Consider the following 27,944-nt stretch of genomic DNA (forward strand, 5'->3'; position numbering starts at 1 on the left):
TGCTCCGGCACCTTCTCCCGAGGATTGGGATGAACCCATGCAGTTGGGACGGCTCCATCTGTCTCAGGATGAGAGGGAGCGACGAATCTGTTCAGGAGCCTGCCTCTACTGCGGCGAGCCGGGTCACTGTATCCCTGTCTGCCCGGTGTGCCCAAAAGAGAGGGCTCGCCAGTAAGAGTGGGAATAATGGCGAGCGACTCCACCCGACTTCCCCGTTCCAAGTCCCGTCTCACACTACCTGCTAAGTTATGCCTGCCGTCCGGTGCTCTACCGGTCTTGGCCCTGATTGACTCCGGAGCAGAACAGAGTTTTTTGGACTCCTCCTTGGCCTTCGCTCATGGGATTCCCTTGGAGTAGTTGGAATGCCCTCTTCAGGCGAACGCTCTGGATGGCAGTCGCTTGACCAATATCACGCACCGGACTTGCCCTATTACCCTGTTTGTGTCAGGAAACCACCAACATGAGATCTGTTTTTACATCTTCTCTACGCCCCTGACGCCCCTGGTTCTGGGCCATCCTTGGCTCCTGGACCACAACCCACAGATAGACTGGGCAGGAAACAGAATCATCGGATGGAGCCCTACATGTCTACCACTTGGTTCGGATACGAGAGGGGGACGAGTGGAAGACCGCTTTCAACACTCCCCTGGGACATTTCGAGTACCTGGTCATGCCATTCGGACTTACAAATGCACCAGCCGTTTTCCAGGCGCTGGTGAACGACGTGCTCAGGGATTTTCTCAACCGGTTTGTGTTTGTCTACATCGACGACATTCTGATTTACTCCTCAAACCTACAGGAACATTGCCACCATGTCCGTCAGGTCCTTCAGCGCTTACTGGAGAACCAACTCTTCATCAAAGCCGAGAAATGTGAATTCCATGTCACCCCCGTACAGTTTCTTGGTTTCATCATTGAGGAGGGTCAGATTCGGAAGGACCCAGAGAAGGTTAAAGCGGTCACCGAATGGCCGGTCCCCTCTCACCGGAAGAAGCTCCAGCAATTCCTAGGATTTGCAAACTTCTATCGCCGGTTCATTCGGAACTACAGTCAGACGGCGTCACCCCTAACCAGACTCACCTCCTCTAAAGTGTTTTTTTCCTGGTCCCCCGAGGCCGACCAGGCGTTTAATGCCCTCAAAGAGCGATTCACATCAGCCCCCATCCTAGTACAGCCGGATGAAAGCCGCCAGTTCATGGTCGAGGTGGACGCCTCCGACACCGGAGTAGGAGAAGTATTATCACAACGCTCAACCACTGACTCTAAGCTCCGTCCATGTGCTTTTTTCTCTCGCCGCCTTTCCCCGGCCGAGCGGAACTATGATGTGGGCAACCGGGAGTTACTGGCCGTCAAGCTGGCTCTGGAGGAATGGAGACATTGGTTGGAGGGGTCAGTCCACCCGTTCATTGTGTGGACCGACCACCGAAATCTCGAATACATCCATTCGGCCCGGCGACTGAACTCCCGCCAAGCCCGTTGGGCTCTGTTCTTTGCCCGTTTCAACTTCACCATCACCTACCGCCCAGGAAGTAAGAACATCAAGCCTGACACCCTCTCTCGGCAGTTTTCCCCAGACGAGGTTGACCCAGCTCTGGACACGATGGATCCAGAGCTACTCCGCACATACCATCGCCTGCACCCCCGATAAGCCTGGCGGTTCGCCGGGAGGCTCCCGTTGAGGGGGGGGGGGGTACTGTAAGGATTTATGTCTAACTCTGCTGTATTTCCCTCAGTAGTGTCCTCCTACGAGTCCCGCCCACTGCCGCGCCTCTCTCCGTAGGCACAGCTGTGCCTCATCTCCTGTGATCGCCTCCAGCTGACATAAATACTCCTGTCACTCTCATCCAAGTTGTCAGTCCGTCCGTTTACCTACCTGGTATTCCGACCCGTGAGCAGTCCGTTTGTTCACTCTCTGAAGATCCGCTACTAACGATGCATTTCGTTTTTTCAACTTGCCTGCCGTACAGTGTCGAGCCTCGGGTTTTCACCTGTACGAAGAAGCCTTCCAGTTAGTTCCTCGGATCAACTGTGTCGTCTTGGCGTTCCTGTGTCGAGCCTCGGGTGTCACACAGACGATCCAGCCTGCCTGCCAGCCGCGGACGCAGACCGGCCACTTCCCGGCTGAGATCCGAGCGGAGCGCGAGGACGCGCCTCCGTATTGCTGTTTGACAGTTTTCCTGTCGGCTTCGTCTGCCACTCAGCAGGATTAGCCACTTTCCGGCTTGGAACCGTGCGGAGGCGTGGAGACGCCTCCTATTGACTTTGTCCATTTCCTGTCTTTTCCCTTGACTGAGAGAAATAAACTATCTTGGTTTTGAAATAGAACTCTGCTGTCTGAGTCTGCATTCGGGTCCATGAACACACCACGTCATAACAGGTATTGATTAAAACAAATCTTGTCATAAGTAGTTTTAATGATGTATCATGAGCTGCTTAGAGGTTATTGTAAACAGGTCATAATACATCTCTAATATCTATTTATGTTGTTGTGAAAACATCATCTTCAAACCTCTGGCTTTATTCAAGGTTCTTGTGTTATAATTTACCTTCGCCCAATACTCATCTTCACTGAACAGAGCCTGAACGCATCATAGTATAACTGAACGGAACCTTCGTTCTCCTGTTGGTTTAAACACGGACTGGTTGTTTACAATGTAACGTTATCAGAGACCGGCGAACACAAGGCATGAATGCAGATGTCCTGATGGCATATTTGACTCAATAATGGCGGCTCACGATCGTCCGTCAAACTTTATTTCTCACTGTGATGATTAACGTGACGTGATTATCCGCACGTGTGATCCGCACGGATCCCGGATCAACTGTTAACCACGAGGACGATTACACTGCAGCCTCAAACTACTGTTTGGTATTGGTACTGTTTAAAGCAGGTCCAACAAAAACGGAACATTATAACCTTCATGAATTTAGGATGTATTGCACAGCTGCAAAGCTTAATCGATCCGCAGAAAATGTAAACACAACTATTATGATGACCAATTCATCTTTTGAGTCATTTTTCAGGCAAAAAGGCTAACTTTTACTTTATAGATTTAAGATTAATAGATTAATCAAGAAAAGCATCAGAAGATTAATTAATAATAAAAATGATTAATTGCAACCCTATTTTATTGCAGGGCTGTTGTATTACACAGTGTGGACTTTAGATGAAATAGACTTTGTTGATATTTCACAAATCAAGAGGCCCAATTATTTGACATTAACATTAATCAGAAGATAATTCATAATTTTGTGAAAGACGCAATAATCTGTTGCTCATGAATAACTGTCAACCAGAAATGAGTATGCTTTTTTTTAAACATAAGTTCTAGTATCAACAATGTAGTAGAACAGCTGCTGAGGTTCACCTACTGTAAAACGTCTTACCTTGAGCATCATGATGGCAAAAACACAGAATATTAGTCCTTTCATATGAGCGGGATGCTTCTTCCATTGACTGCACCATGAGGTCTGTCGAGGAAACCGTGAATTGGATTAGATCAGGAATAGACCTGCTATTTGTCCTCACCTCACAGCTGCTAAAAGGCTGAAGGGAAGATGGTCCAACGACCAAAGTTCGGGGGGGTGAACAGCTGCAACTCAGTAAACCCCGAGGGGTGGGATGTGGAGTCTGGCCACCAGAAAGACTTCATATCGCCTCTAATGTCAGAAAATGTCATTTGGTTTATTAGCTTGTTGTAGCAGAAGATACACCAACGTGAATGTTACATATAAAACCAAGCTGGTAATTCAGCCCTCTGTTTTCACGAGGTACTGAATGCCAGATGTGGACAAAGGTTAAAGCGCCTCCTTAGTGGTGGAAAACATTTCCGTCATCCGGCTGATACGTCCCACTTTTATTTTTTTTTCAAAGACTTCTTAAGTGAATCTCACTTCCAGCTGTAACATGTAAAGTCTGGGAGTTAAAAAAAAACCACTTCTTTAAAACTGGCATTTTCCAGATGGCTGATCCTCAGTCACTCAGTTTATATACATGCATGTTGCTCTATCTCTTAAGGAGCAGAGGGTGTCCTGAGTCAGCGTAGGGTTAAGCAGCTTACAGCCTCCCTTCCATCTGTATAGATATGTATCAACACACATCATGGTAATCTCTCAGAGGGGGGGGGGGGGGGGGGGGGGTTTGATTCAGTTATATTCTCAATGCAGCAAAAAAAAAAGTGTGTTGGTAAATTATGTAACAGCACTGTTGTACACCTCAAAGATGTCTTGTATTCTCAGTTGCTGCAGTGCTGTTGAGCATGAGTGTAAAGACAATGAAATCCCCTCTGGTCAGTTTAATGTCAGATTCAAAGAGGATCGATAACTGAGAAATCAAACTATATGCCACATGGATATGAAGACACAGGAGCAACATGATCCCCACTGACAGAGCTGAAACGCACAGTGGATGAATCATTTTTAGCCATTTTTCTTTACTATTTTCTGACAACTTTATAATCATTTTGGGGGATGTAGTTTGTGGTGATGGTGGCGTCTTTTTCTTTTTTTTTTTAGCCGACCCTCTTTGACCACAAAGTTGGATCAACACCTCTCTGAAACAGTAACCTTCATGGGATTCACTGCAGGACTGGTGAGTTACAACGTATTAGATTGGTGAACCCAATAAACTGGCAAAACGATTTGACAGTGAATCTGCAGATGAATCAGGAACAACCTTTTGGTTGCAGCTCTGACATCCATGCAGCTCTTTCCCTGTAAATGTGAACAGATCAGAGCATCTCTCACAGTGAGGACTCCTGTATGTGTGAAAGAGAGAGAGAGAGCTGCTTTTCCGAGCGATAAGCGCGAAGGAGGCTGCTTAGATTCAGTGACGATTCAGACACATCTCCCCGACTCATACCTGCTACTAAAATCCAGCATCTTAAAACAGCATAATGTACCTGCACACAACCTCCAACTGAGTGTGTGTGTGTGTGTGTGTAACAGAGAGATGGGTGCTGTTTTTTAGTGAGTGAAAGGAATGGTTGCAAATTAGTGAACGCTTCAGTCTCAGTCGTCATCTGGATGGCAGGATCCCAGCATGGGCCCAAACAACAAGGAAATACTCTGCAGTCCTAAAGCGCCTATAAAAACTCTCAGACCCTGTGTAATTAGAGGCTGGAGGAGAACATGCTGGTGATAATTAAAAACTTAACTCCTTTACCTCTCAGACTGTTCAAACAAGCTTGCTTTTGCTTAATTGGACCCGATAACATTTTTCTCTGCATTGTTTTTGCTTTATTTTTGCAGAAGCCAAAGATTAAGATGGAGGACTGGGGGGGTATTTGAATAAAGCGTAGGAATCAGATGATGAAGCGAGAGGAGATGAAAGGTCTTGATGGTGGGAGAGTGAGGCTTCAGTTACACGACTCATAGGACCGCTTTTCTCAGTTAAAGCTGCGTCAGAAATAACTCATAACAGCCTCACCAGATTTTGATTATTTTTATTTTTTTTCAGTCATTGCTCTTTTATTTCTTTCCACCATCTGATTCAAATTCTTTAAGATCTCGCCTCACCACACTCGGGAGAAGGGAGGGAACTGAACAGCTGACACTGAATTTAAAAAGCAAATGAATGACAGTAAAACACTGGAACTCAAGTCCACTCTTGCGTGTGTACAGAGCAGCAGCTGGTATTTATAGCGCGGCTGTAGGTGTCCAACGAGAGGAGTGCGGCCTTGTGTGCTCCCCTTGTTTATACCGAGACACAATTTGCTCAGATAAAGAGCAGATAACAGTGTGTGTGAGATTAGATAAAGACGCATTTAAGACCTTATCTGGCTCATCCTCTCAACCAAACCTCTCCAGCAAGGAAATGTAAACGATCTGCGTGTGTGTGTGTGTGTGTGTGTGTGAGAGAGAGTGTGTCCATCTCCCAGTACGGCACCCAAATAAGTTTTCAGCAACCCTCCTCACGTCCAAATATGGTCAACCGAGCAGTGGCTTTTTAGGATTTTTTCTGGCATGGGTGAGTTCAAAGACAACAAGATGGCGAGTTGACATCAAATAACATAGCCACGATCTTTCAAACGTGGGTGAGTCAGAGACCGATGTGGGACAAAAACACCCTTCACAGACAGTGACTCAGAGCCACTAAAACATACCGAGAAACATGTCATCTGTTTATTGAGGAATGCATCGTCTTAAGTGTGTGTCTGCACGTGAAACTTCCAAATGAATCTCATCATGCATATTTTATGAGACGGTAGAAGTTGAACCAGTGGGAGGTTCAGTGTTGAGGAAAGCCTGTCCGCATGTTGAAGTCTATTTCACTGGAGTTGCAAGAGTCTGAGCAGGCGGAGGAGTGGGAGACGGACGGGCAGGGGGATGGAGGGGGAGGGGTTGGCTCCTGGTGGTGCAGAACTTGGGCCAGTAGAGTTGCCCGTCCTTCCTCCTTCTCCTCCTCCTCCTCCTCCTCCTCCTCCCTATCTCTACCTCCTGCATCGGAAGGAGGCGACTGTGAAGACCTGCTGCTGATGTTGTGTGTGTTTCTGTGAGATGGAGGAAGAGGAGGACCACAGTTCTGGTCCGAGAGGGGGAGGACGTGGGTCGGAGCGGCCCAGGATCCCTGCTCCCCATCCTGACAGCTGAAGCTGGGCAGCTCCTGCGAGTCCTCCCAGCCGTCTCCTCCCTTCAAATCCTCAAGGTCCTCCGGCGTCTCTCGTCGGAGGACTTCCAGGTCCCGGTTCTCGTACAACAGCGTGGCGGCACAGATGAAGATGAACAGGCCCACTCCCATGACCACGGGCCCGGCCAGCTTCATCCTCTCAACGTGGGTGCTGCCTCGGGCGGCCGCGGCGGGCTTCGGAGCTGCGGACACGTAGCCCGCCACCGCCACAGCCATCCCGACCAAAACCACCACAGCGCCCAGCAGGAGCCACACACCTGGGGCAGAGCGCAGGGGCAGTTTGGTCTGGAGGAACTTGCCGCTCCTCAGGTGTCTGCAGCATGCCGGGAGGCAAACGGGTGATGCCTGGGAAGAGAGGGAGGATGCGGGGCTGCAGACAGGATCGGCTGCCGTCATCCTCTGGCTTCAGACTGAGCACAGAAGAGGAGACACGGGAAAAGAGGACCAAGAGCAGAAATACACAAATGAAGTCACAAAGTGTTGCATAGGGGGGAGAGCACAGGGGGTGTTGGGAGGGAAGATAGTTTAGTCTGCATGGCACACAACAGGAAATAGCTGCTTTAATAAGACATGTGGCGGAGTTAATGAGATGCCAACCTCTCTGCAGCCCCTCAGAGACTCTCCACTGCCCTGCAGCAGCTTCTCTGAACTGAACTGTTATCGAAACACTCATTCACCACCACGGGAATAAAGAGACGACCGATCCCTCTCAGGAACCGAATGATTTCACTCAGCATTCTCACTGCGGTCATGAAAACAGAGTCACACCACTACGGTAATTGCTCCCACTGAACTCGTGATATAATTCTCCCACCCCAGGCGAGTGAACACAGCGTGATTCAACAGGACGCAAACAGAGACGATACATTGCTGTTTTATAAGTGCTTTTACGCATGCATCTTTAATGTTATATTTAAATCCACGATGCTCGGCAACACTGTTGCTGACTACAGCAACTCACTGCGGTTCACTACTTTAACGCAGTCAAATCTAATTGGATACTTGCCTTGTTTTGGACGTATATCCGAAGCAGAAACTGGCTCCTCGGCATCGTCAAAATAAAGAACCCCGAGTTGTGTTAAATCCAGACTTTCAACGTATCCCTACAAACATTAAGGCGTTCTTCATCTCTTTTATTTGTACTGTGTGAGCCGCTGTGCAGCGCAACAGCGGGCACTGCGGAGCTTTTATAATAAATACAGTCTTACTAAAAAAAAAAAGTGGTGCAAAGCCGCTCTTCCTCTCCGTGTCCTCGCTGCTTGTGCGCCTCCGCAGCCTGTGTTTTGATTTGTCTCCGTGTGAGCGGAGGAGGGGTCGTGGGAATCTGTGGCTGGTGCAGGCCAGTCCCACGGTGAGCCCACTGATTCTCAGTGATCAGCAGCCATCAAGTGTGAGCAGGAACAGGGTTATATATGGTCCTTACAAATGCTGTATACATTATATACATATATATGCTATAGGCCTACAATTTAGTTTTCTACCGTTCCAGGCAGCCATTATGCTTTCCATTACATTCTGTATGGTATGAAATCCAAATGCCAGATACTTACATTTTTTCTTAAAGAGGAAAATGACAGAAACACAGCCTTCATTTAAAGTTACAATTGAAGTTCAATAAAAATCCACAATTAAAAGTTTTTCTAAGTTAAACAAATTCCAATTCCAAGCTGACTTTCCAACATAAATTAGTATTTATGTTTAATAAACATAAATAAATCTCAACACTGACATATTGACTAGCTACTAGAAGCTATATTAGCCGCTACTAAAATACTCGAATCTCCAAGCAAACTGTCAGCGATCGAGTTGCATTGTGGGTAATGTTGGCAAAAGGTTCTGACATAGAAGAAGAATGTTTGGAATAAAGAAGACAATATCTCTGGTTATGCTGCATGGCTGTTTCTTAAAGCTGTCTGTGAGTCCGACAATGCTAGAGGAGCTCAAAGCTACTTCAGTGTAGTTGTGAAATCTATCTCAGTCCAGGCCCACGCATATCTACGACTCTTGTGGTCGTCACGTCTCAGTTTCCGGCAGCAACATCAGTTCTCTCAGCTGTCAACATCAAAAGCACTTCGTCGTAGAGGCATGGAGCATTTTTTATTAAATGTTGCAATATGGTCACGGCCCTCAAACTCGCTGGTTGTCATACATGACCCACAATCCAGTATACTGTGTGGGACATCGTGCTCTTCACCCTAAAACAACCACACTGTGCTTTGGCTACACCGGGCCTCTAAGCAACAAGCGGAAACTCACCTTCATGCTGGTTAGTGGTGTATTTTTATGTGTGCCATATCTGTTGGCCCATGAAACCAGAAGAAGTTCTGCTACATACAATTGTTTTTAATACTTTTCTCTAATCTTTGTGTTTTTTTGTGAAATGTTCCACTCAACTCCTTCTCGGGGCCTCAAACTGTTATTTAAATGAAACCACGTGAGAAGTTTACAGGAAGAATCAACTCAAACCAGATAACCGGAAACCGTTTATTTGAAACATGGGGCACAAGCCGAAAAATGTTGATGGGAAAACAAGGTTGTGATAAAATCTTAATTTGAAAAAGGCCTGACAAATAACTCCAGGAGAGTAAAACATGCAATTTCACTTTGAATCTTAGTGTAGCACAAAATGGAAATATTCTATGCTTTCCACCACTCACTTTGATGCTTAACTTTTACACAAACAAGATGTCCTAAAAGTGCTAGCAATTCAATTTTAAGAGTTACTCGCACGCCAACAGCTCTTCGAGTACACAGAGGGAACACCATCCGCTGGTAAAGAACCGTGATCCAGTCAAAAGCTAGTAGCTGGACCTCGAGTTGTGCTTGTTTTGGCAAACTACTGTACCTAAGAAATGCATTGGGTACTTGAGTGAGTGTGTTTTCCACGACCGTAAAGAAGTAAACAAAAACAGTTACAGATCACAGTTTGAGATTAGGTTAAATGAGGACAGCAGACAGTGTGCATCTCGTTTATTTTCACCCGTTCACACACTTTCCACCAAACAGCCACAGCTTACCTCAGAGCCAGAAACAGCGTACCGTTACCCTTTAAATTAGAATACATAAATAAAAGCCGTTTGCATATAAACAGTTGCTGATGTACACATTCCAACTCGCTGAAGTACGCGCTGATTTACAAAGACACTGACAATGTTTGTTTTGTTTCTTTTTTTCTCAAAATCTTTGTATGAATTGAGGGTCGTATTTTTCAGTTCACCGTCACAAAGTCCTTCCCCGGGGACAGACGTCAAGCCTTTGCATAACCGAGCAGGAGTAAACTCTGTCAGGGACAGTTCTTTTGTAGCTGTATACTATTTACAATGTTAATGAACCAAACAAAAACAATATCAACAAAACAACCAAAAAGCGGTTTGTTTTAACATTCATGTTCATGTGCCGTTCCCTAAAGCAACGAAGCAGATAAAAGAAGAACAGAGCTAGTTTGTTGTCTCCTTCCACCTTAAAAGACTGCACGTTTCCTTGATTCAACATTTAGCCCTTAACCCTGCTCGTTCATTTGACCAGAAAAAGTACCACACACACTGGTGGGAGATAACATCCTCGTTTTTCTCTCTCTCACACACACACACGCACACACACAACCTCTTTACCATCCCCCGTTCTATCTAAGCTTCAGTCCAATTGAATCAAACTCTGTTTTGCCTTCAGGCCTGTGGAGCGGCCCACTTCCTCCATCTAGAGGAGAAAGGCTCAACTACATAGTGCTTCTGTTCCACTGGGTTTCACATTGTTAAGAACCTCTCGCCACCTCACGATTGTATTTTGCAGCTTTAAAAAAAAGAAAGAAAAGTTTTGACAAGTAAAATGCAACAAATCACAAACACGCTTGTTCCATTTGCTCGGAGCTCAAGCACCATTACAGTTCAAATAAAAACAAACTGTACAATGTTAAGGAGCATTGAAGGTGCCTGTAGTTCTTTTTTTTAAATGATTTAGTAAACAAACACGATATGAGTGGAAGAATCCTGTAAAACCCTCCCTCAGGTTGATCAGTACGGTCCATAAAGGAGAGGGGGGGGGGGGGCGGACGGACATTTTCTCTGTGATGTGGAGCTCGACACTCGAAACCTGCTCGGGCTGATTTTATCAAACGTCTCACAGCTTGAGTGTCGAGGGGCCGGTAAGGAGGGAGGGATTCCTCGTCAGTCTTTAGAGTCTTACTCTTCGTCTGCGTTCTTCAACATGAGGATGGAGTTGTAGATCTTCAGGGCCGGTCCTAACTTGATGGACAGGATCTTGACGATGTCCGCTTGGGTGAGCAGCAGGAAGGCCTCGCCATCTATTTGCTGAAAAGACAACGTAAAGATGATTTGCTCCGTATCACTGTGTTTTACACACAAGAGGGGGATTTACTGTTGTGTTTTATAGTGTAGGACGAAATGTTCAGCATGTGTTAACCACAGACCTTATTTCAGTCATCGAACCAAGAACACATTCAAGACACTCATCGACTTTGAGAAGAGGGAAGTGTAAAAATGCTGACTCATCTACGGGTTTTAGGACTCATTCCTGCACCACTCTATTTACGGTCATTGAACAGCTGAGACAACATGACAACACAGCATTGACGTATCACCTGTGAATTTGAGTATGTTGGCAAACTAACTGCGTATTCAGACATCCAGCCACTACATCGTTTTATATTTGGAGTAGTTGCAAACTGTGTCTGTTATTAATATTGTTTGTATCACAGAATACACAGAGTTGGCAGCAATACATACACATTGAATTTATTAAGTCAGTGGCAATTAATTGATTTGTTGACTGACAGTTAACATCTCAAACCTACAAAACAGGCAATTTGAAGACATCCGTCTCTTTTTTTGTCATTTTTCAGACTAAGATTCCTCACGCATTCAAACAATAATCTTTATCAATCTTTCATTGAACTAATCATTATTTAAATCTGGAGTCTTGGTCTAAACAGGGATGAAGGGCTTACCTCTGTTTTAAACGTAGCAGCGTGTTCTTTACATCCTGGAAGTCCTTTGACAAAAGTGGCCACCTGGTGAGAAAAGGAAGCAACAGACTGTCACACACAATATGTGTAATCAATAAATGTCTATCTCCTAATCAACGTGTCGTGTATGCCTTTATTGAACTGAAAGAGAAGCTGTCCCTTGAATATTCATGCACAGTTTCAGTTTCCCTGAACAACTCCATGCCTTCATGTTGGATGTGTGAATGAGGAAGCACGTCTGCAGTGCGAGTGTGTGAGCATGTCTGACCTCCTCGGCGCTCCAAGTGGCCACTCTCTTGGCAGTCAGCCCCAGGACCTCGGGCAGCAGCTGGCAGTGTTTGTCCCAGCAGAGAGCCACCCGGTGGGGGGGGGAGGCAGAGAGGCCGGGGGAGAACACAGACTCGTGGAGGGCCTGCTGGAGAGAGATGGCGTCCGGAGAGGCTGAGGAGAGGGAAGAGGAGGCAAGGCAGCAGTCATCGGTGAGTGAGTAGGTGATTTACATGCTTCATCGCCTCTCATTTTTTTTACACACATTCACACGCACCTTTGCTATCCCCAATCTCCTCTTTCACGTAGTGCATTTTCAGGTATTTGGGAACTGGAGCGGTCCTGAAGAAACACACAAGTTAGAAGTCACTCTCTGGTACAAGAGAACATCTTCTGCAGCACAGTTTGATGGCGTGATGGTTCCATGGCTGTACCGTTTAGGCCTTGTTCCATTGTGGCTCTGCTCACTGGCTCCCCCCGGTGGCTGTGGCTGAGTGGTACGTCCCAAACGCTCAGCCTCCACTGTCGGCGGTTTCCTAGCAACACAGACAACCCGCTCAGATACAAACCAACGAATACGAGTTGAATGAGAAACAGTGAGAGAGTTCCCTCGGGAGTGTTAGTGACTTTAGAATGTGCAGTGTGTAAGATCTGGCCAGAACCTTTGAACTTACACTATAAATAGAACGTGAAGAGGTTACTTTGTTAACGTTATCCCAAAGAAGTCTGTGTTGTATTGCAGAGATGTCTACTGAAATGAGCCCAGCCTGTCTTGTAATACCACTTGTACCTCAAGAGGTGATGGTGAGTCACTGTAGCATCCGGTCTGCTCTTAGTCCAGAGAACAAAGAAGCAGCGCTGCAATGAGGGCTTTCCTGGAATACATCCATACCCTGTGTGCTTTTTGATAGTTTGTTTGTTGGATTAAATCCAAAGTGGCGTCTGAACTCAGGGGCCTGATCCTGGGGAATTGACTCCGGATCCTTTTGCTGCTCGTGGCTAACGTATACGTAAACTTTACATCGTATGGACCCAGTAGAGGTGAAATGCTGTCCCCTTTGTTTGGAGACTCTGACCAAACATTACACATTGCACCTTGAAAGCGTGTCCATGTGTATTTTTTGTGACGGCCGCAAACCTGTTCTGGGAGTCTTCAGCTCCTTCCAGCTGGTCTGGCGCTGAGGAGGTCTGTGTCGTGGTGTTTGTTAGAGGATCGGGGCGGCGCCCACGTGGATGAGGTCCACTGAGGGCGAGAGGTCGTTCTCCACTTAGGCGGTCTGGCAGCAAGCCCTCCTTGTTCAGATTTATCTCCGAATAGGGACAGCTGACCTGACTGCGCACACAAAAGACACGTCGACGTTACCAAGGCCGGAAACAAACTGCCGCATTTTCACACTTGATGCTCTTCAATTTAGCAGGCTACAACAAATCGATAAAAAAAAAAGCAGCGAGAAATCACCTTAAAGACTCAAAACTCCCACACACACAAGCAACACATTTACACTGCAGGCAGCCCACACAAGTATAATCTAACATCCAGACCTTTTCTCTTCCTCCTGTACCCACTACATACACAGTCCCCAAATATTGTTCAAATGAGACGCAACTATCGATGTGCTGTTTGAGCAACAGTGATAGGATACAGCATAACATAGAAATCATAACAAATACAAATAAAGGTGTTTTCATTATGAAGAAAGTGATTTGGAAAATGATCCTAAATGTGCCATACGACATTAAGATTGAAAAACAATTGGAAACGCAGAGAAAGAGCAATATTATGTTCAACTCACGTGTAGTGGGTCCCATAGCGAGGTCCTCTAATGTGGCCAACCCCGTTGCATCCTGTGGTAGGACAACCTTGTCCTGGGGCAGTCACTAAATCACTGGAGCCTGAAATATATAGAAACACACACACAAAGGAGTGTTCATAAAACTATGCAAACAACTGCAAGAAGACCATTTTCTATTTATTATAGATTCCTCCAGAAGTGAAATGAAGGCAGAGACAATCTGTGCTGACTGATTTTGGATCCTTCTCCTAAGAAAGCTCGACTGACCTCTCTGAATATCAGGCGGGACGGCCGGGAAGAGTGTGTGAGTGAGAGAGTGTGTCTCACCGTTAGGGTATTGTAGTGGGTGTCCCGTTTTCTGACACCACCCTACAGGGTGCAAATCAGGGTAGTCTGTCTCCACCCAGTAGTCATATTCTGAGCTCCAGCCATCAAAATGAATCTAGGGGAGCATTTAAAAAAAGAATAATTAGGACAGACGCAGAGCACGGAACATGTCGAATCCATCCAGACGCGGAGACGCGACGCACCTTCAGTCGGTGGTCCTCTGTGTCCGCTATTGTCGCAACACGGATGAGCATGGGGTTCCTCTTATCCACGCCTTCCACTTTCATCCCAATCTGGAAGCCATGTGGAGGTCGCTGCAAACACAACAATCACATGACTACACCCATACTCCTAGCAGACCAGTACATATTATCAATCGTTGTGTACTTGTATATCTGTGTGTGTGTGTGTGTGTGTGTGTGAGAGAGAGAGAGAGAGAATCGCACCGGTTTAAAGGCGCGAGCAGGAGCCGCCTGTGTGCCCGTCTCTTCCAGGTATTTCTCCCATGAGAAGCTCTTGGGCTGCTTATATTCTGAGGAGAGGGAATTAGATCCATCAGTTTCAGTTTCAATCTACATTTTTATAAGCCTTTATTTCTGACAATGTTACGATTCTGCATTCCCTAGAGTAAATTAAAATAGTTTATACTGACCCACGTGTGTCTTGGTCTGTGTCTTACCAGCTGGAGTGGTCAGAGTAAGTTCAGCTTCCTCACAGTATCCCACAGGGTGGATGTATGGACTGCTAGCGTCACACCTTGACACAAAACAACTACTAGTAAACAGAGCCTGTCAAATACTCTTCCATACTCTCGATATTTAAGCACTATGCTGATGTTGTAAAGACTTTAAACTAGCGTAGACTTCACCTGGATTTAAAGCTGTAGCAATCGCCCAAGAGGACTGGAGGATATCTATCATACCGTCAGTCTTAAACCAGGCTCTTACCAATAATCATACGTGTCATCCCAGTTGTCAAAGTGAATGAGCAGCCGGTTGTCAACAACAGCAGCAATGGTTGCTACACAGATCAAAGACGGGTTCTTCCTGTCAATCGCCTCCAGCTTCATCCCGGCTCTGAATCCAGACGGAGTCACAGACTGAAATACAAAAAGTAAACACACACATTTAGAAAATATAAACCCTTAATGTGGATGGCTTTAGAGTCTACAGGTTGTGTGTGCTTAACACTCACTGTGTTCAGACTCTTGAAAAGGTGTTTTGGGGCCAGCTGACCCCGACAGTTCTTCACATACATGCTCCAATTAAACTCTCCATCCTTACAACCTACGACACAACCCCAGCTTAGAAAATAGGTTCATAAAAGCATGGATAGATGTGTCAGTGTGTGTGTGTGTGCGCGCGTCTACCTTTAGGCAACAATAACTTATGCCCATTCTTCTCACACCAGCCGGCTGGTTTCATATCCCACGAGTCGGCGTTGGCCCAGAAGTCGTAGCATTCTGGGTAACCGTCAAAGTGGAGCCTTACCCTGTAGCCTTGTATCTGAGAGGCAACGGGACGGTCAAATTATTGTTTACAAACAGCGATGCAGATCGATATGGTCTGGTCTCAAACAACTATTAGCACACGTACCTCTGCGACAGTGAGCACACAGAACAGGGACGGGTGAGACGGGTCCAGCCCCTCCAGCTTCATTCCCACTTTAAAACTGTTCCTGCTTTGAGGAAGCGACTGGTGCTGCAAGACAAATGAACATCAAAGCACAGTCTGAGACCAAATACACAAAACCATCTGGTGATACTTTTTTTTAAAAAGCATCTCAAATTGGCCAGCGTATATATATATATATATATATATATGGGGGAAATACCTCTTTGAAGAGTTTAACAGGAGCAGCGATGGCCCTCTCTTCTTCCAAGTAAGACGGCCAGCTCCATGCCCGTTTCTTATTGCCCGGGGCCGTCACTGAGGGTTGGGGGGGAAAAAATGACTCAAGTATTATGTACTGAGTTTGGACCACCATCACATTCATGAAAAACAGACAGATCGCAGATACACCTCCTCACAGTTTAAGATTTATTTAATTCAGATCGGCTCAGTTTAGGTGACGATTTTCTTAAATATTGATCATTTCGAACAATAAAGATATTTTAGCTTTTTAAGATAAAAGTTGATGTATCAGAGGACAATCTGCAAGAGGTTTAGTCAAACTAATTCTGTAGTATATTGTGAGCCTGTTGATGCCTTGAATTTAGATAGTCATGTCAGTCATTTCAAGATTTTCATGAGATTTGGAAACACTGTGAGACAGGAAACATCTTTCTCCCTCCCTCCCTCCCTCCCTCCCCTCTACAGTGGCAGCAGTCTTAACATACCCAGTTTGGCAATTTTGGCACCTCTCCTTCCTTTGGTAGTTTTGGCCTTTTCCTACAAACGGTGAAATGAAAGAATGTGTCAATAATCAGAGCTATCAACGTTTTCCTCACCAATCTCTGTGTTTTCTCAACTTAAAGATGAAAAAAAACACATTTGATAATGCGTTGCAAAATCTATTACAGCAAGACATCACTTGAACACTTGAGTGGCCTGTAGCTCTGAAATCAACACTGGAGAACAATGTCAGCGTATGCTCCCCACCTCTGGTTCCTCATGGTTGTCTTCCTCTTCATCACCAGAATCCATATAGATCTTCCTCTTTTTGCGCACACGTTTGCCCAGCCTCTCGCCATCAACTGCTTGACTCTCCCTCGCTTCCCCCGGGGACGATCTGCCGCTGGAGGGCTGCGCACAAATGGAGCTACAGAATTTGCCCTGAAGGAGGGCGTCTCGGGGAACGCGGCCGCCACAGGCCCGGCACCTCGACAACTCCCCATTTTGGCCCGTGTCTGCGCTCGAGCCGACCTCAACACTGGGACCAACTTCCACACTGGGGCCCTCCATACTAGGACCCTCTTCTAAAGACAGAAGCACAGGACCGGGGGCTGGAGGACAAAGTAGAGAAGAAGGGCTGAAACTGACGTGAGGAGCATTAAAAGTAAACACTGCCAATCTTTACAATAACAATGATATAAGGGTTAAAAATGTGCAGTCATACCTTTACCGTGAGATGACCCTGGCTGACTGCGATTGGCCGGAGCTGTGGCTTTGCCGGTCTGTGATTGTCCCTCTGGTGGAGGGGTAGGAGTGTGAGACTGAGCTGGATCCAAGGTCTCTGCCTTCTGCCCTTTGACTTCTAGGTCTGTGACAATCTCAAGCGTCCCAAACTCTGTCATGCGAAACTGAAAGACACAAGTGAGGTGGAGACAGATATGCACATCAGTGTGTCTCACAGGAACTTAACCAGCAGTAGTGGTGTGTCACCCCGAATTCATCTGGTCTCCCAGATAATGTAGTTAGTAGAGGGCAGCCTATATAATCATCACATTAATTCAATACATGGCATACCATGTGTGAAATAGTTCTCTCTCTCTCTCTCTCCACTAAAAATGTATTCTTTCATTTGGAAAGTTAGCAACGGTGGTTATAATTTGAGGCAAAGTAGCTCTTGAACACATCAGGAAATCCTGCTCTTACAAATCTGTGTCAGATTCAAGATCAGAGACTTGTGCACAAACATTTTCCACAATCAGAGATGATGCTGGACAGGAACAAAACTCTCTCGTACCTTGATGTCACTGCCTGGCAGCGTGGCAATACCGTCCTTCCAGTCCAGAGCACCCATCATATCAAACTCAGCACCCTGGGAGGGGCCATCACTGGGTGGAGTGTTGGTCATTCCCACTCCTACGATATCCCCAACCTGCATGGACACAACGACAGTCCCATTACAGACATTGTCATATCCTGACAACTGACACAAAAACATTACAGGGGACCAAAATGTACCAGGGAGTTGACCAGAAAGATTCAGTCCACATCTCTGATTTAAATCATGACATTGTTCTCCGTCTATTGTGCTGACTAGGCTTGAGTACCACAGTCAAGCAGCCCCCTCCCCCCTCTATATAGTTTTACCTACAAGGTGCTCCCAACGACAAAACGCAGTGTCTACCTGCACTTGTAAACAGAATTACCCACCATCGCCTCTAGATGGCGGTGGTGTGCTGGCTTTGCAGGATACACCATGCACTTCGATTTCAGGACAAAACAGTCAATAATAATATTGTTTTGCTGGTCATCTAACGGGGCTGCACGCGCACAAACGGTCCCAATGGGACGAACCTTCATCAGGATCATTGACAAACACGAGGAAAGATGTCTCAACTTGAAGTTAACCACACAAGTTCATCTTTTCCTTGTTTTAACAGTATCTCTTAAAACCGGCTGTTTGCCTTGCTATGAACAAGCGAGACGGTCATTTGATTATCCATTTTAAAGAGAACACTGTCTCCTGCACTGACTGGCCAAACTTAAAAGCGTTTTAATCAGACTAATATTACGATATAACGTTTTAGTCTTGACGCATGTTCAACACTGAATTAAGGCGATATTGTCTGTTTGCATGGTGGTCGTAACCATGTGAAAAGTAAACAACAGCCCGAGCTTAAGGACCTTGACTAAGTTTGACTTTGCACATGATACCTCAATTTTATTCTATCCCTGAATAAAGTGTATGTAGGAGCGCCCATGATTAGCATTCGTCTTATACAAAATGGCGGAGCATAGGAAGAGGCCACCAACACGTTTAAACTATGTAAATTACTCAAGTTACCCATTTAAACAAATCATGCAAAGGCGCTACGCGTCGAACAGAGGCAGGCGCTTGCTGTGTAATTTCCTGACTTGGTGTTTTCCGTCACTCGAGTTATTTTCTTCACTTTCCCCTTGTCACGGAATGTCAGCCCCAGGTTGCTAGCTAGTGCTGACACGAAGCTAACAGTCAGCTAGCTCCACTCCGTTCAACTGGACGGAGGATTGCTAGACGGCTAGCCGTAGCATTGTGACTGGATGCAGCCAGCTAAGGACGATCTGTAATAAATAAGTTTCCCGGTTAATAACAATAGGAAAACGCATTTTACAAAACGCCAATATTTCTCACAATACCACACAACACGCACAGTCGCACCGCGCTACTGTTACCAGCTTCAACAATGTTGCTTGATTAATTTATTCAATATAAACTTGAAAAAACGATTTATTTTCGCCGTTTTTAAATCAGAGTGGAAATAATGTGAACTAACGATAATTAGCCAGACGAAGGCCGCTTTTTCAAATTATGCCACTGTTAACGGCAATAAATGAGTATTAACGCCCGTATTCTTTACAAATGTGGAACTCACCTCGTTTCTGTTTTAACTCTTATTTAGAGCTGGATAGAAGGATGCGCATGCGTGCAAGATGCGCTGCCTGACAACTTTGGGTCTCGGAAAAGTTCAGTTTACTATCGGTGGTCAATACTCAGCCTGTTTACACTTATAACACGCCCTAAACTCAGTTCAGTGCCGATATAACCAAACACCACCGGCGGACCGGAGCTCACACTCCCCCTTTGCTTACAAGTATTTCCCCCCGAAGAAGTACGCCTGTGTATCAATAGAGCGCAGGGACCGCATTGTCTTCCATGACCGTTGACGAGCGGTTGGTCTGTCAAACTGGCCGTTTTTCACCCCAATAACAAACCCTGCACTCTCGTTAAACAGCTAGTTTGTGTAACATTGGATGCAATGCGAGCACAGGCGATTATCAGTATGTACACGCTAGTGCTAACTGTAGGATTAAATACTCAGGCCTGTAAAATCACCCGAAATTACATTGTTTAACCAGAAACGACCCAAACACGCTGCTACACAATAGTCTGGACTGGTTTGTCTCTTTAAACATATAACGTTATAGACTTATATATGGCGGGTTTGTTCGAGTGCTATTTTAACCAGTAACGTTGAATAAAGTCGGACAGGATGGTTGAGTTCAGCCAAATCAAACCTACGAAACACTGCGTTTAACACGCTAAATTACTACTACAGGGTTACACTTGACAGAAATCCCCCATCCAAGCAGCCAGTGTATCGGACTGTATGGTGTCACCTCAAATGGCATAACTGGATGAATGGTTTATGGCTTTAATGTGACAGCGAACCCATTTAATTTAGTAGTGGGGTTACTACGGGAGCGTATTCCTTCCTGGTGTTTTCAGATTGATTTGAAGTATTTGTAGAGTCGCTAATATTCCAAATACTCATGTTAAACCACATCATCTCCAGATATCTTGCTGTGCTCAATCCCTCCCACATAGGGCGGTTATGGTTTCTCCGGTATAATAAAGCTACTGATTTTATTGGCCGTTTTCGCCATCATTTTGTTGAAATCCCCCCAAGTCTTGACACAAATCGCCATCGTATTAACGGCTCCGCATTCAGTAGCTAAAGCTAACAGGTACATGGAGAGAAAGTATTTATTTTAGTCAACAAAGGCCGCCCTGATACGAGGTGAAATGAGTTCAGTGAACGGCGGTGGAAGCGGCGGCGCTGGTTTTTGTGTCTTGCGTCGGTCGCTAGATGGCAGAAGAAGTCCAGTTTTCGAAGGAGGATTAACGGGTTCGTGCGTCGTGCCGCAGCCTACAATTATTTTGTAATAGAACAAGTACGAACCATGAGATGGCATTCAAAGGCAAAGCGCTGGACTCGAAGGTGAGGGACCAGTAAATGTGTCATAAGTAACGTCTCCGTGAACTGTCAGTCTGCTGGGATCGACTGATTATGGAAATCATGTTGCGATTGAATAATGAAGAGAATATGACAAGCTATGTGACGTCTGAAGTCTATGTTTTATATGTGTACAGATTATAATCCTAACTGTAAAATCAGGTTGAGCAGCAGATATAGTCGCTGTCTGCCTGCCTCCTGTTAGCAGCTTCAGGTTGGTGTTTAGTGTTGCCTGCTCTGCAAATTAGATGCTGTATTGTGATATATTCTGTCTCAATCCCACAGACCGTGCTCTCCAATCTGCTGCTGTGTCTGGTGATATTTTACTCTCTTTTCTACATGATTGGGAGTGTGTGCTTCGGTGCCTTCAGGTGAGAATCCGTAACACGCATGCGCGGGGGCGGTATTCATTGGACTGGTTTTGTAGGCGAAATATATCACGTGTAGTCTGCAGTTTGTGTTTTGGGGGTTGTGGAATACACACACAACGCACAGAGAGCAGGAAATCAAGGGGGTCGATAGGGTCCAAACTGTTTATATTTGATTAGGGCCTCATAGTGGGTTAATTTGTTCATGGATCCACCTTTGCAGCAGGTGAGATTCACAGTAGTTACTTTATCCACACCATGTGACCTATATCTGGAGCAACATATAAGGCTGAATATGTACACACTTTGCAGTGGTTTTGCACTTTCAATTTCTGACAGTAGTCTATTGTACATTTAATCCAGTTCTATCTTCTCGTTTAGGTTGGATCACTTTGACGGATTGATTCCATTCGACTTTAAGACCGAACCTACTGAATCCAACTCCAAATACTTGGGTGAGCACCCTAAATTGCAGCCAATATGATCAACAATGGGCATGAACTCTTTTTCACTGACTGTATTTTTCCACCGTTTGTCCTCCTCAGTGAACCTCCTGTCCTTGGAGCTCACCTACTTTTGCAGCGGCCTGTTTTTTGCTGCAGTGGTGAGGAGGAGGGTGTGGGACTACGCCCTCACGGTCACACTTCTTCATGTAATGATCACCAGTCTAGGTGAGCGCAAATCGAGCAATACGTCTTCCCAGGTACACAAATTGCTTATTGCGTTTTTTGTTTCCATGTTGCAGTTATGTTGGAGTTTCCCATGGTGTGGCAGTGGTGGCTGGCTTTAGGTAAAACAAACATCACTGGCAACTTATCTGTTAATTATTGCATTTAACTCTATGAGTTCAATTCTTTTTGCTCTGCGTCTTTGTTGTTCCATAGGTAGCGGCTTGTTTCTGATGATATGCAACGGTCAGCTGATAGCTTACTTCACCTGCCAGAGTGACCAGAGCTACGCTTCCTTCAGCATCTCCTGACAGACAGGAAGCCGCTCTGTGTATGGACCGTTTCTTAAACAGTCTTGTGAAGTGAGGTAGAAAGGATCAGACCAGATGCTGTCATCCTGGAGAAACAGTGATGGGCTTTTTGTGTTCGTCACAAAAAAAAAAAAAAAAGACATTCCCTCACCATCACACGTCAAGTCAGAACTGGGTCCAATTTGTGTTGAAGTGTTTCCAACACACTGGCATCCTTTGGTGTTATGTAAATGCCACAAGGAGACGTTCTCTGTATATTGCTGATGCACAATGCCTCTGTTACTGTGCAGGATTCGAAGGCAGCCTGTGAAGTATTTTCAGAACCTTTTGTGAGCTGCAGATTTGAAGCACAACGGGAAAGTTGCAATAGATGTTTGCAGTATATTTTAAAGACAAATGTTCACTGTTCAAAATAAAGCTGCTTCAGATTGAGTGTTTATTCTTCCATTTTCTTACACATTAAGGTAGCTAGGACTTGTGAAATAGTGACCAGCCTATTTCCCATTATGATGCTTAAAATAACTTATTACATATACTGTACTTTAGTGAGACATCAACGAGACATGCTGTGTTAGTGTAAGAATCATTTTGTTTAAAAATAGACTTTGATTTAATAATTTATGACATAAAAAAAATATATATATATTTGAACTAACATGCTCCCAGAGGAATTGGTGTTGTTCTGAGACCGGCTCTGCTGCCAACTGCTCCACTGGCTTCATGAAGGAGAATCCTGGGAAGGCCTCGCTGGTCCTGCCCGCCTGACACCGCTCATTCACAGAGGCAGGGACGGGTAGTAGCGTGAACTCTGGGTCAATGTAGCTGATATCACAGGGACCGGTCTGGAGAGTGGAGAAGAATACACACAGACTAGAGTACACTGTCAATTGATTTAAAAAAATAATGCTCTCCATCCATTTCTGAATCACTCCTACCACTTTTGGGATGAACGGAGGTCTAACTTTCTTGGCCAGGAGGTCGTCCCAGTTGATGGATGCAAAGAAGGAATGTTCCTGCAGCTCCACCTAGAGACACATTGAAATTAGCCCCTCTGTGGTTATGTGTGTGTGTGTGCGCATCGTTGCTTGTTTCTGTTTTTTTGTGTGTGCACTTACAAGGTCATGGCTCCCACCTAGGCGTTTGGAGACATCTCTTTCCAGCAATCCCTCTAAGAGTGAGCAGGCATCCTGAGACCCCCCACTACGCACCTTCAGAGGAGCGTGAAGAATGTTCTCAAACATCTCTGCTTTGCTACGGCTGTAAAATGGAGGCTGAGAGAAAGGACAGGGAGATGGAGTAAGGAGAAGATGCAGAGGAAGGCGATGGGATGAAAAGATTATTTCACATCCTCAACTCACCAGTCCATACAGCATCTCAAACAGCACAGTGCCGAGGCCCCACCAGTCCACTGCTGGATTGTATGGGTGGCCTTGTAGCACGCTCTGGAGCGAGGTACTCAGGAGTCCCACAGAATGTATGCATCCCACCGATGGCAACCCCTTCTTTACAAAGCCCAAAGTCAGTCAGCATCACGTGACCCTCACTGTCCAGCAGGATGTTCTCTGGTTTGAGGTCTCTGGCAGACAAACAGATGGGACAAAAGTGATGGTTTAGTCTCCAGAAACTGATATTGCTGTTGTTTCAGTTTCCTCTGGTTTCACCTCGCTTTTCTTTACCGTATATTTCTTAATATGGTATTGGAGGACATGGTGTTTCTTTTGTGTAAACATTTCCTATGCAGAGCTCTGTCAAAGTGAACACTTCATTGGGAATTCCCTGTATGAATCAATTAAACATGAGCAAAGAGCCAAGTAAAAGGTGAAAGAGTGACTTTGCAATGGCTTGGTCGTGTGTGTGTGTGTGTGTGTGCGTGCATGCGTGCGTGTGTATGAACCTGTAAACAATGTCCAGGGAGTGGAGGTAGCCCAGGGCCATGGCCATCTCTGCAGTGTAGAAAGCAGCCCTGGTTTCAGGAAATGACCCCTCCCTCTGAAGGTGGCAGAAAAGCTGAAAAGAGATGAGTGGTGTAGGCTTCAGAAATATGTTGCTATTTATGTTGATCTTATGCTTAATATTTGTGAAAAATGTACTCTAAATATGACACCAAAATCGCATTGTTTTGAACTTGTTGTCCCTTCAGCAGCACGCTCCTCTCAACCATCACATGCCGCTGCTATAAACACAACAGTTACAGTAGATGCAGTGTATGGATGGATGGATGGATAGTTTACCTCTTTCCTTTTGACAATGATCTGTTTCTGCAACACTTTGACAGCATAGTAGCCGTCATGTTTTTTATGTCTAGCGAGCAGCACCTGTAAACGTTTGAGCCGTGTCATTTAATGTCCCAACTAAAATATATCAAAAGCACAATTACAAAAATGTACAAGAATAAAAAGAAAAACCTACCTTTCCAAAGCTTCCTTTGCCGATAACTTTGAGGTAATCAAAATCTGACGGTTTCATCCTGGTTAATAAAACCGAAGAAAACTGTCAGATAAGTGTTCATAGGAATACTCCTCAACTGTTTATGAGTAATTACTTAATTTGCGCCTAATACATGATTCATTAATGAGCAAGGTTGTGAGCACAAGTAAAGGAACCATGTTACTGGTAAATGTCCTTGACTTAGGGAAGTGGTCAACTCCCACTTTTTATCTGTCATGACTTATTTCTTGGCATCAGGAGGTAAAATGACTTACTGTGAGGTTTCTGTGTTCACTGGGCTCTGAGGAGAGAAAAGACACGCAGGGCGAGAAAGGTGAGGAGGTCAGATTTAGCTTCAGCTCCTGTCAACACTAGGCACAGTCTCTGTGTACTCACCACTGTGCCGCCTTCATCCTTCTCTCTTCTCATCCTGCTCCGTCGCCGCAGGGTTCTCTGGGTGTCCAGGCTTCAATCAGGACGTCAAACACAGTATTTACATGTGGGGGATTTGTGTTTAAAAAAAAAAATCCAATTCTACCCAAACTAAAAAAAGCTGTAAACATGAGTTTTATTTTGTGTGTACGTACCTTTGACAGAATTGCTGACTGGAAACACATTTGTGTAGGAAGTCACTGAAGCCAACTTTCTTGGCCTTGAGCAGAGCTGTAAGCCCAGCAGGGGGTTAGTTAGTCTCTTACATCAGAGTTCAAAAGATGTGATTTTATTTACCAAACGTTAACTACTCCATGAATTTCACATAACGTTACTTTAAAGAAGTTATTAAACTATTATCACAAATAACAAAAGCCCGTTACTTTTGACTGTATTAACGCTACATGAGCTGGTGGTAAGACTTAACGTAAGTCTTAACGTAAGACTTAACGTAAGATTTAACGTAAGAGTTAACGTAAAGAACGCCGGTAAGCAGGATATCCTTAACTAACCTGAGATAAACGACACAGTCGAAGACACACTGACTGACTGGAAATTGTTTTGTTGACAACTGAAATAGAGGAGAGAAAAGTTAGTTTGATAGTGAAGGCGCGCTTCCCAGTCGCAGAGACGCCCCGCGTGTCCCAAACTTGCAAAGTGTGCCTGCTCTGTTTAAAGCCCGTTGTACCACCGGCAATGCTGCGTTAAAATGCCCTCGGAGATGTCGAGAATCATGACGCGTCACGTGAGCGACCTAAAGTAACATGTTTGTCTTTGCCATAAATCGTTGCTTTAAATTCTGATTGACTGAATCAATGTCATGGATACAACTATCAATACGGTATAAAAGTGAACCATTATTACCCTTTTTATTACCAGCTGCAGATCATCCATTTCTTAACAATTTAATAACATTTACAACTGCAGATTTGATGAATTGTTGTTAGAATCATTTATCAATAAGTTATCAATTGCAAATGACAGAAATTATGGTTTCTTAGAGCCATTGGCCATAATTAATGACTTAGACCTACTGACATTTATAACTGCAGACTTGATGGCACACAATAAAGTGAAAAACGCACAACACTTTAACCTAAAACATTGCTTGTATCAGTGGTTTGTATCTGATCTATAAAGCATTATAAACTATAAATAAAGCCATTAATTAGATTAGAGCTTATAAACCATTTATAAACTGTGTCTTATTTTAAAGGGGCACCAAATTAATAGGCCTATATACTCATAACCATGCATAATATAGTACTTGTATTTGTATTTGTAAATAATACCAAGTCGGTTAAGGGGCCTTTGCGCTCATGATTTTGAGCATTCTTTCTTTCTTTCTTTCGGCCTCTTTATTTGTCACGATTAACAAGAGGAAGCAATGTATGCCACCACGAAATATGAGTGGGCGGAGTGTGATAACCAACATGCAGAAAAACATCAACACCCAACAACACACATTCTTTTTCGTTTGACCAGAGATTTGCAGCACACACTTTTCTTTTGAACCTATAAGGACAGTTAACGGATCATGGAAACTGCACTACATGTGTAAAGTCACGACAGCATTCCAGCACATGACAGCTCTGTATCAGTCTTCCTGTCTCATGTGGCATGCTACACACACCATGAGAAAGGACAGGGCCTGTCCACACCACCACAGACACAGTTTCATGCTTGTGATCTCACATAGTGGCTGATTGTTTCATATCACAGCAGTTTATATACACTCCAGACATTCAGACACAATTAAATCCAAATAATCCTGTTGTTGAAGGAATAACATCATGACAAATTTATATAAACAAGTGATTGTTTAAAAATTGGAAATGAAAGAGGAACTGTCTTGAGACTGGCACAAACAGATTCCTCTCTTCTATCTGTTTAAGCAAAATAAGTTATAGAATACATTCTTTTAGGAGATGAAACTGGGCTTTGTCCATATGAGCGCAAAGGTTTAACAAGAAGTATTGTATGAAACTGAATATGAGCAATGGATGACTATAGCGTGAGATACGAGTGTGTGAATCAGATAAATGGGACATGAAGTGCAGATACTGAAATGACATCAAGTGTGTTCCTGTGTGTGTTTCTAAATTGAGAGCTGCTGGGATCAGAGTTGGTACAGGGTGTCTTGGTTGCTGTGGCGGAAGGCTGATCCTTGAACAGCAGCAGGAGGGGAGGTCCCTCTCTGTTACAGTAGCTTCCCCCTGTCACCCCAAAGTGAACTGGTCTGTGCTGGTCTCACCGACCGGCCTCAGTTTGACACCTCTTGTCACATCACTCAAACGGCTTTGGAACTAGCTGGGGCTGGTTTTTTGCTTCTCCAGGCATGCAACAGGTGACATGAACACAACGGGCATACATCTCTACAGTCAAGAGAGGAAACACACCCGAGACTCAGCAGTTCAGCCAACGCCACCAGAAAGAACAGGCTCGCTGCTTCAGCCTCAAGCCCAACAGAAAGGGAAAGTTAAACCACATTCAAACTACATCTGCAGAATGACACCTGAATGTAACTTCTGGTCTTAATTATAGCTCCATTATCATCCACCTTCATCCTCTCTTTCCTTAATTATCTCATTCAAGAATCAATCTCATTCGCATCCTTTTATCTGTCATAGGCTTTTATATAAGTGGTGTCTCTGTCATGTCTTTTACTCATGGTCATGCCCACACAGTCAGAGATACAATGTATTCAACTACAGTACACAAAACAAACACTGTAGTGTTCAGCAAAACCAAACAGCAACGATTCAGGGTGGATATCTGTTGTAGCGAAGGAGAGAGGACAGGGGCCAGCGTTTATAACTACAGGGTCAATGTGCGTCTAATCAAGCTAACGACCCTCCATTGACAGACAACTGTCTGCTCAGATTGGCCAGGACAGTCTGAGTATTTTTACACGAACTGAAATAAAGGTTCTGAATACTCCATCCACAACTTCCTTTTAAATTTTTTTATTTTAGGCATAAGTGTGCATAAGGAAACGTTTAAAATAAAATAAAATTAAACTGATAACGTTCATAAATGCTATCAGCTTGTTTTTTGAGGGTGTTACAGATTATGGGAGTTATTGGGTGTGTTTTATACATCAAGTTATTTTATACAGTAGCATTCAGTATCAACAGT

At 44.8% G+C, this 27,944-nt stretch overlaps 4 protein-coding genes across 4 annotated transcripts; 1 reads left to right on the forward strand and 3 right to left on the reverse strand.

Moving 5' to 3' along the window:
* Positions 1-5,428: 5,428 nt before the first annotated feature.
* Positions 5,429-7,874, reverse strand: LOC306782550 (uncharacterized protein). The gene is made up of 2 exons (XM_079275965.1): positions 7,635-7,874; positions 5,429-7,038 (listed from the first exon to the last, which is right to left on the reverse strand). The coding sequence occupies exon 2, from the start codon at positions 7,022-7,024 to the stop codon at positions 6,230-6,232; it is 795 nt and encodes a 264-aa protein (XP_079132091.1). The 5' UTR covers positions 7,025-7,038; positions 7,635-7,874; the 3' UTR covers positions 5,429-6,229.
* Positions 7,875-9,602: 1,728 nt separating this feature from the next.
* On the reverse strand, positions 9,603-19,362 carry l3mbtl1b (L3MBTL histone methyl-lysine binding protein 1b). The gene is made up of 21 exons (XM_079275408.1): positions 19,239-19,362; positions 17,624-17,758; positions 17,054-17,237; positions 16,597-16,940; positions 16,335-16,386; positions 15,830-15,924; positions 15,592-15,696; positions 15,366-15,501; positions 15,191-15,282; positions 14,944-15,095; positions 14,649-14,752; positions 14,443-14,528; positions 14,200-14,310; positions 13,997-14,111; positions 13,670-13,769; positions 13,015-13,209; positions 12,311-12,412; positions 12,154-12,218; positions 11,878-12,050; positions 11,592-11,654; positions 9,603-10,935 (listed from the first exon to the last, which is right to left on the reverse strand). Exons 2-21 carry the CDS (start codon positions 17,732-17,734, stop codon positions 10,807-10,809), a joined length of 2,514 nt encoding a protein of 837 aa, XP_079131534.1. The 5' UTR covers positions 17,735-17,758; positions 19,239-19,362; the 3' UTR covers positions 9,603-10,806.
* A 1,187-nt stretch (positions 19,363-20,549) lies between these two features.
* Positions 20,550-21,947, forward strand: LOC306782730 (putative transmembrane protein 244; the record flags this gene model as incomplete). Its single annotated transcript, XM_079276173.1, has 6 exons — positions 20,550-20,585; positions 20,886-20,971; positions 21,350-21,423; positions 21,514-21,639; positions 21,714-21,758; positions 21,853-21,947. The coding sequence occupies exons 1-6, from the start codon at positions 20,553-20,555 to the stop codon at positions 21,945-21,947; spliced, it is 459 nt and encodes a 152-aa protein (XP_079132299.1). The 5' UTR covers positions 20,550-20,552.
* Positions 21,948-22,028: 81 nt separating this feature from the next.
* On the reverse strand, positions 22,029-25,541 carry sgk2b (serum/glucocorticoid regulated kinase 2b; the record flags this gene model as incomplete). Its single annotated transcript, XM_079276174.1, is given in 15 exon segments — positions 22,029-22,052; positions 22,604-22,789; positions 22,883-22,972; positions 23,063-23,218; positions 23,306-23,386; positions 23,388-23,523; positions 23,842-24,038; positions 24,073-24,120; positions 24,179-24,262; positions 24,357-24,414; positions 24,650-24,675; positions 24,771-24,840; positions 24,962-25,037; positions 25,319-25,377; positions 25,495-25,541. Coding segments are annotated over 15 exon segments (1,338 nt in total).
* Between the last annotated feature and the right edge of the window lie 2,403 nt (positions 25,542-27,944).

The sequence above is a fragment of the Melanostigma gelatinosum genome, assembly GCF_949748355.1.
Source record: "Melanostigma gelatinosum genome assembly, chromosome: 9".
Taxonomy (NCBI): domain Eukaryota; kingdom Metazoa; phylum Chordata; class Actinopteri; order Perciformes; family Zoarcidae; genus Melanostigma; species Melanostigma gelatinosum.